General features: G+C 57.9%; 1 protein-coding gene across 1 annotated transcript in view; it reads left to right on the plus strand.

The window, feature by feature from the left end:
• LOC140741412 (contactin-associated protein 1-like) overlaps positions 1–8,046 on the plus strand; it is a 97,530-nt gene extending 89,484 nt beyond the window's left edge. The window contains exon 4 of the mRNA XM_073071579.1: positions 6,202–8,046. Within this exon, the coding sequence (XP_072927680.1) occupies positions 6,202–6,377 (176 nt within the window). The 3' untranslated portion in view covers positions 6,378–8,046. The remainder of the gene's footprint in view (positions 1–6,201) is intronic.
• The last annotated feature ends 200 nt before the right edge of the window (positions 8,047–8,246 follow it).

The following is an 8,246-nucleotide window of genomic DNA, read 5'->3' on the forward strand; positions in this document are numbered from 1 at the left end:
ACTCCAAGTGGGGTCTGACCATTTATTGCTGTATCGTTACCTCCCCGCTCTTGAACTCAGTCCCATGGTTGATGAATGATGAGTCTTCTTCACATCACAGTCAACCTGCGCAGAAGCTTTTGAGTGTCCTATGTACGAGATCTCGCTGATCCTGCACATTGCCAGAAGTCTGACCGTTAATATCATATTCCGTCTTCAAATTTGACCTACCAAAATGAACTCTTCCACACTTTTCCGGGTCGAAGTCCATCTGCCACGTCTCAGCCCAGCTCTGCATCCTGTTCATGTCCCGCTGTAACCTCTGACAACCCTCCAGACTATACACAGCAACCCCAACTTTTGTGTCTGATGCACCATCAATAACTCTCGGAGACGGGAGGCGAAAGATAGGCTTTTATTAGCTGCAAACGTGACCACGACATCTTGGAGACTGAGGGGAGGAGCAGTGCCTCCAATCGCCTTTATACAGGGGTCTGTGGGAGGAGTCAGCAGGGGGTCTGTGGGAGGAGCCACAGGAGCAGTCAGCAGGGGTCTGTGGGAGGAGTCACAGGAGCAGTCAGCAGGGGTCTGTGGGAGGAGCCACAGGAGCAGTGGGTCTGTGGGAGGAGCCACAGGAGCAGTCAGCAGGGGTCTGTGGGAGGAGCCACAGGAGCAGTCAGCAGGGGGTCTGCGGGAGGAGCCACAGGAGCAGTCAGCAGGGGGTCTGTGGGAGGAGCCACAGGATCAGTCAGCGGGGGTCTGTGGGAGGAGCCACAGGAGCAGTCAGCAGTTGTCTGTGGGAGGAGCCACAGGAGCAGTCAGCAGGGGTCTGTGGGAGGAGCCACAGGAGCAGTCAGCAGGGGGTCTGTGGGAGGAGTCACAGGAGCTGTCAGCAGGGGGTCTGTGGGAGGAGCCACAGGAGCAGTCAGCAGGGGGTCTGTGGGAGGAGCCACAGGAGCAGTCAGCAGGGGGTCTGTGGGAGGAGTCACAGGAGCTGTCAGCAGGGGTCTGTGGGAGGAGCCACAGGAGCAGTCTTCAGGGGTCTGTGGGAGGAGCCACAGGAGCAGTCAGCAGGGGTCTGTGGGAGGAGCCACAGGAGCAGTCAGCGGGGGTCTGTGGGAGGAGCCACAGGAGCAGTCAGCGGGGGTCTGTGGGAGGGGCCACAGGATCAGTCAGCAGGGGTCTGTGGGAGGAGCCACAGGAGCAGTCAGCAGGGGTCTGTGGGAGGAGTCAGCAGGGGTCTGTGGGAGGAGTCACTGGAGCAGTCAGCGGGGGGTCTGTGGGAGGAGCCACAGGATCAGTCAGCAGGGGTCTGTGGGAGGAGCCACAGGAGCAGTCAGCAGGGGGTCTGCGGGAGGAGCCACAGGAGCAGTCAGCAGGGGGTCTGTGGGAGGAGCCACAGGATCAGTCAGCGGGGGTCTGTGGGAGGAGCCACAGGAGCAGTCAGCAGTTGTCTGTGGGAGGAGCCACAGGAGCAGTCAGCAGGGGTCTGTGGGAGGAGCCACAGGAGCAGTCAGCAGGGGGTCTGTGGGAGGAGTCACAGGAGCTGTCAGCAGGGGGTCTGTGGGAGGAGCCACAGGAGCAGTCAGCAGGGGGTCTGTGGGAGGAGCCACAGGAGCAGTCAGCAGGGGGTCTGTGGGAGGAGTCACAGGAGCTGTCAGCAGGGGTCTGTGGGAGGAGCCACAGGAGCAGTCTTCAGGGGTCTGTGGGAGGAGCCACAGGAGCAGTCAGCAGGGGTCTGTGGGAGGAGCCACAGGAGCAGTCAGCGGGGGTCTGTGGGAGGAGCCACAGGAGCAGTCAGCGGGGGTCTGTGGGAGGGGCCACAGGATCAGTCAGCAGGGGTCTGTGGGAGGAGCCACAGGAGCAGTCAGCAGGGGTCTGTGGGAGGAGTCAGCAGGGGTCTGTGGGAGGAGTCACTGGAGCAGTCAGCGGGGGGTCTGTGGGAGGAGCCACAGGATCAGTCAGCAGGGGTCTGTGGGAGGAGCCACAGGAGCAGTCAGCAGGGGTCTGTGGGAGGAGCCACAGGAGCAGTCAGCAGGGGGTCTGTGGGAGGAGCCACAGGAGCCGTCAGCAGGGGTCTGTGGGAGGAGCCACAGGAGCCGTCAGCAGGGGTCTGTGGGAGGAGCCACAGAAGCAATCAGCGGGGGTCTGTGGGAGGAGCCACAGGAGCTGTCAGCAGGGGTCTGTGGGAGGGGCCACAGGAGCAGTCAGACAGGGGTCTGTGGGAGGAGCCACAGGAGCTGTCAGCAGGGGTCTGTGGGAGGAGCCACAGGAGCAGTCAGCAGGGGTCTGTGGGAGGAGCCACAGGAGCCGTCAGCAGGGGTCTGTGGGAGGAGCCACAGAAGCAATCAGCGGGGGTCTGTGGGAGGAGCCACAGGAGCTGTCAGCAGGGGTCTGTGGGAGGGGCCACAGGAGCAGTCAGCAGGGGTCTGTGGGAGGAGCCACAGGAGGAGTCAGCAGGGGTCTGTGGGAGGAGCCACAGGAGCAGTGGGTCTGTGGGAGGAGCCACAGGAGCAGTCAGCAGGGGGTCTGTGGGAGGAGCCACAGGAGCAGTCAGCAGGTGGTCTGTGGGAGAGGCCACAGGAGCAGTCAGCAGGGGGTCTGTGGGAGGAGCCACAGGAGCAGTCAGCAGGGGGTCTGTGGGAGAGGCCACAGGAGCAGTCAGCAGGGGGTCTGTGGGAGGAGCCACAGGAGCAGTCAGCAGGGGGTCTGTGGGAGGAGCCACAGGAGCAGTCAGCAGGTGGTCTGTGGGAGAGGCCACAGGAGCAGTCTGCAGGGGTCTGTGGGAGGAGCCACAGGAGCAGTCAGCAGGGGGTCTGTGGGAGAGGCCACAGGAGCAGTCAGCAGGGGGTCTGTGGGAGAGGCCACAGGAGCAGTCAGCAGGGGGTCTGTGGGAGGAGCCACAGGAGCAGTCAGCAGGGGGTCTGTGGGAGAGGCCACAGGAGCAGTCAGCAGGGGGTCTGTGGGAGGGGCCACAGGAGCAGTCAGCAGGGGTCTGTGGGAGGGGCCACAGGAGCAGTCAGCAGGGGGTCTGTGGGAGGGGCCACAGGAGCAGTCAGCAGGGGTCTGTGGGAGGAGCCACAGGAGCAGTCAGCAGGGGGTCTGTGGGAGAGGCCACAGGAGCAGTCAGCAGGGGGTCTGTGGGAGGAGCCACAGGAGCAGTCAGCAGGGGTCTGTGGGAGGAGCCACAGGAGCTGTCAGCAGGGGTCTGTGGGAGGAGCCACAGGAGCAGTCAGCGGGGGTCTGTGGGAGGGGCCACTGGTGCAGTCAGCGGGGGTCTGTGGGAGGGGCCACAGGAGCAGTCAGCAGGGGTCTGTGGGAGGAGCCACAGGAGCAGTGGGTCTGTGGGTGGAGCCACAGGAGCAGTCAGCAGGGGTCTGTGGGAGGAGCCACAGGAGCAGTCAGCGGGGGTCTGTGGGAGGGGCCACTGGTGCAGTCAGCGGGGGTCTGTGGGAGGGGCCACAGGAGCAGTCAGCGGGGGTCTGTGGGAGGAGCCACAGGAGCAGGTGGTCTGTGGGCGGAGCCACAGGAGCAGTCAGCAGGGGTCTGTGGGAGGAGTCACAGGAACAATCAGGGGGGTCTGTGGGAGGAGCCACAGGAGCAGTCAGCAGTGGTCTGTGGGAGGAGACACAGGAGCAATCAGCAGGGGTCTGTGGGAGGGGCCACAGGAGCAGTCAGCAGGGGTCTGTGGGAGGGGCCACAGGAGCAGTCAGCAGGGGGTCTGTGGGAGGAGCCAGAACAGATCTTTGCGGATGCTGGGTGATCTGGAGGGACTCCTAAGTCTCTTTGCATCTCTTTTCTCCCTGTTTAGGAAATACTCTGCATGTTTATTTCTTCTGCCAAAGTGCATGACCGTACATTTTCCAACATTGTCTTTTGCCCATTCTCCTAATCTGTCTAAGTCCTTCTGCAGCCTGTTCCAACCAGTCTTCGTACATTTGCAAACTTGGCAACAAAGCCATCTATTCCATCAACTAACTCATTGATATACAACACAAAAAGCAGCGGCCCCAACACCGACCCCTGCAGAACCACTAGTCACCGGCAGCCAATCAGAAAAGGATCCTATTATTCCCACTCGCTGCCTCCAGCCAATCAGCCCGTGCTCTAACCACGCCAGTAACTTTCCTGTAATGCCGTGGGCTCTTAACTTGGGAAGCAGCCTCATGTGTGGCACCTTGTCAAAGGCCTTCTGAAAGTCCAAATACACAACATCCACTGCATCCCCTTTATCTATCCTACTTGTAATCTCCCCAAAGGATTCCAACAGGTTCGTCACGCAGGATTTTCCCTGAAGGAGACCATGCTGACTTTGTCTTATCTTGTCCTGTGTCACCAAGTACTCCATCACCTCAACCTTAACAACTGACTCCAGGGTCTTCCCAGCCACTGAGGTCGGACTAACTGGTCAAAAATTTCCTTTCTGCTGCCTTCCTCCTTCCTTAAAGAGTGGAGTGACATTTGCAATTTCCCAGTTCTCTGGCACCATGCCAGAGTCCAATGATTTGTGAAAGATCATTTCTAACGTCACCACAATCTCTAATGCTATCTCTTTCAGAACCGTAGGGTGCAGTTACCCTGGTCCGGGTGACGTGTGTATCTTTAGGTGTTTCCGCTTTTTGAGCTCCTTCTCTCTTGTAACAGTAACTGCTCCCACTTCTCTTCCTTCACACACGACAACGTCTGACACACTGCTAGTGTCTTCCACAGTGAGGACTGGCGCAAAATAATCGTTTAGTTTATCAGCCATCTCCTTGTCCCCCGTTATTATTTCTCCAGCCTAATGGTCCTATGTGAATAAGATGCTGCCTGACTTGCTGAGTTCCTCCAGCGTTTTGTGTGTGTGTTGCTCAGGATTTCTAGCATCGTGTGTTTATGGATTGTCACGACCACCAGCAGTGTTGACTCTAAAAACGTTAAGGCCGTACAACATAAGAGCACAATTAGCCCGTCGAACGTGCTCTCCCACTGCACCGAGGCCGATTGGTTAACCCTCTCAACCCCATTCTCCTGCCTTCTCTCCATCACCTTTGAATAATCAAGAGCCCATCAGCCTCCACTTTTACTTGGGCTCCGCAGCCATCTGTCGCACGGATTCACTCATCTATGGATAAAGAAACTGCTCCTCATTTCTGTTCTAAATGGACATCCTTCTCTCTGAGGCTGTGCCCTCTGGTCCCAGACTCCCCCACTATAGGAAACATCATCTCCACATCCACTGTATCTGTGTCCTCTGGTCCTAGACTCCCCCACTATAGGAAACATCCTCTCCACATCCACTCTATCTGTGCCCTCTGGTCCCAGAATCCCCCACTATAGAAAACATCCTCTCCACATCCACTCTATCTGTGCCCTCTGGTCCCAGACTCCCCCACTATAGGAAACATCCTCTCCACATCCACTCTATCTGTGTCCTCTGGTCCTAGACTCCCCCACTATAGGAAGCATCCTCTCCACATCCACTCTATCTGTGTCCTCTGGTCCTAGACTCCCCCACTATAGGAAACATCCTCTCAACATCCACTCTATCTGTGTCCTCTGGTCCTAGACTCCCCCACTATAGGAAACATCCTCTCCACACCCACTCTATCTGTGTCCTCTGGTCCTAGACTCTCCCACTACAGGAAACATCCTCTCCACATCCACTCTATCTGTGTCCTCTGGTCCTAGACTCCCCCACGATAGGAAACATCCTCTCCACATCCACTCTATCTGTGTCCTCTGGTCCTGGACTCCCCCACGTCTACTCTATTCTATCTCGGCCTTTCAATACTCGATAGGTCTTAATAAGTTCCCTGCCCTCCCCACCCCACCCCCCCCATCCTTCTGAAATCCAGAGCCATCAAACGCTCCTTTAATTTCATTCCCGAAATCATTCTCATGGACTTCCCCTGGACCCTCTCCAATGCAGGCGCATCCGTCCTCGCTTTCTTTAGACGAGGGGCCCGAAAGCATCTCAGGATTCAGTCAGTCTCCAGGTTAAGGTTGAGACAGGCCGATATTACTAGTTACCCGGGTCCCATCTGCCACTGCTGTGGTCTTTAACCCTGGAGTCTGCAGACTCTTGAGGAGTTTGAGGGAAGGTGGGCGGAGTGAATGATCCGCTGAAGGAGTTGAGGCGATGAGATTCAGCTGGCGGGTGGTTGGGTGGGTGGAGGGGGGAAGAGGGATGAGTGGGTGGACCCTGTACTGACCCCGCCCGCTCTCTCTTTGCCCCTGCAGTGATCGTCGCCCTGATCCTGTTCGCCATCGTGGCCCTGGCCGTCCTCCTGTTCCTCTACAACCACCGCCACAAGGGCAGCTACCACACCAACGAGGCCAAGCCCCCCAGCGGGGTCAAAACCACCTCCCTCAAGAAGAATCTGCCGCAGATCGTGGAGGAGGCGAAGGGCGAATAGACGGGGGGAGGGCGGGGACAGCGGGCGTGCCTGTTGATGTGTCCCGTGGGACTCTTGCCTGATGAACACTTCCCTTACGCGTTTTTTTTTTTAAAAAAAGAAAACAAGAGCGGAGACGGAATGGCGTGCCGCCTCCGATTGAGCGAATCCTTCACGGCCCCGCAATGAGCTGACCCCGCTAGTTAAGGCTAACTGTTAGTAGAAACCGTGTCCGAGCTGTCGCCGCTGCCTGCCGGGTGGAGTCTATAATCGGTGAACTACTCCGCCTACCCTCCCACCCCCAAATACCCCCGCTGTCCCAGTGCATGCGCGCTGTTGCACACGGTCCCCGGATACACCCCTCGCCCTGACATAATCACATCAAACTTGGTTTCTTTAAATGAGCCTAAGTCGACATTGTGTAATTTTTAAATATATATATATATATATATAGATAGATATATATATATATATATAGTAATATTTTATAATTTGCTGCAACAGTCTATCGGGCTAACCACGTGCGAAGTGGTCGCCCAGGGTGAGGGTTAGGGGTTAGGGGCTCAGTATACCCGGTGCCCTCTGGAGGGGCTGTGGCCGTTAGTGGGTCCGGCCGCCCCCCCACTGTGGACGCGGGGGTGGGGGGGGGCAAACGCGAGTGTACTTGCCCGGGACCAGGCGTCGACACTGCCGTCAGCCGTTCCCTTACGGAGCGGTGGCCGGTCCGGGCACAGAGGGAGCAAGGCTGCCCGTCGACGGGCCGAAGGAAGGCGGGGGGGGGGTTGTTAGTGGTTGTCCCGGTCTCCCCTAGCGAGGGGTCAGCGTGGGTCACCCCGGCTAAGGACAGGTGCCTCGCCCCCCCCCCACACCCGGTGCGAAAGTTAAAGGGTGTTACCCCCCCCCTACACACTCTGTCTGGACAGGGGTGGGGCAAGTGCGGCACATTAAGAGCCGGGAGCCGCAGACGGTGCGAGGAAGTGACAGCACCGTCCCGAACGGCGGGGAGTGGGGGGCGCACCGGAGATGTGTGTCTCCAGGGATCGTGAAGTCAGGTTTGAGAGTCACAGATAGATCTGGAAGCTTTTAACAGACCGAGGTGTCTGTTTCTGCGCCGTAGCACCCCTACGGTGATGGCAGCCTTTCCAACTGGAGCTGGGTTCACCGGTGTGGCTGGCCCGGACTGACCCTGGCCCCTGACCCCTCTCGGACTGAGGGAATTGGAAGGAGATAAATTGCAGTCCAATCAGTCATTTGCTCAGGAAACTGGTGCTTCCTTTTTTATTTTTCTTTCTCTCTCTCCCTCTCCCTCTCTCTCTCCTCCCTTTCTCTCTGTCCCTCTCTCCCCTCCCTGTCTCCCCCTCTTTTCTATCTGTCTCTCACACCCCCTCTCCCATTTCTCTCTCTCTTCCCCCTCTCTATCTCTCCCTTGTGTCTCTCTCATTTTCTGTCCGTCTCTCTCTCTCTCTCTCTCTTTCTGACTGTCTAACTCTCTCTTCCCCTTTCTCTGTCTATCTCTCTGCTTGTCTCTGTCCGTCTCTCTCTTCCTCTACCTCTCCTACCCCCTTCTCCATCCCTTTTCCCAATGTTCCTCCCCCTCCCCTCTCCGTGTCCCGTCGCTATCACAGACCAATTTGTTATATTGTTTAATTCACTGGAGATTCAAATATTAAACTCACTCTGCCAACACCAACGCTGGGTCTCTGTGGAATTCCTGTGTGGCTGCGCGTCTGAAGTCCACCACGTGCTGGAGAAGTGTGGTGACCACAGGGTGACCAGTCCGGGAAGTGTGGTGACCACAGAGTGACCGGTCTCGGACACTGACCACAGGGTGACCGGTCTCGGACACTCTGACCACAGGGTGAACAGACTCAGACATACTGACCACAGGGT

Source organism: Hemitrygon akajei, chromosome 18, assembly GCF_048418815.1.
Source record: "Hemitrygon akajei chromosome 18, sHemAka1.3, whole genome shotgun sequence".
NCBI lineage: Eukaryota > Metazoa > Chordata > Chondrichthyes > Myliobatiformes > Dasyatidae > Hemitrygon > Hemitrygon akajei.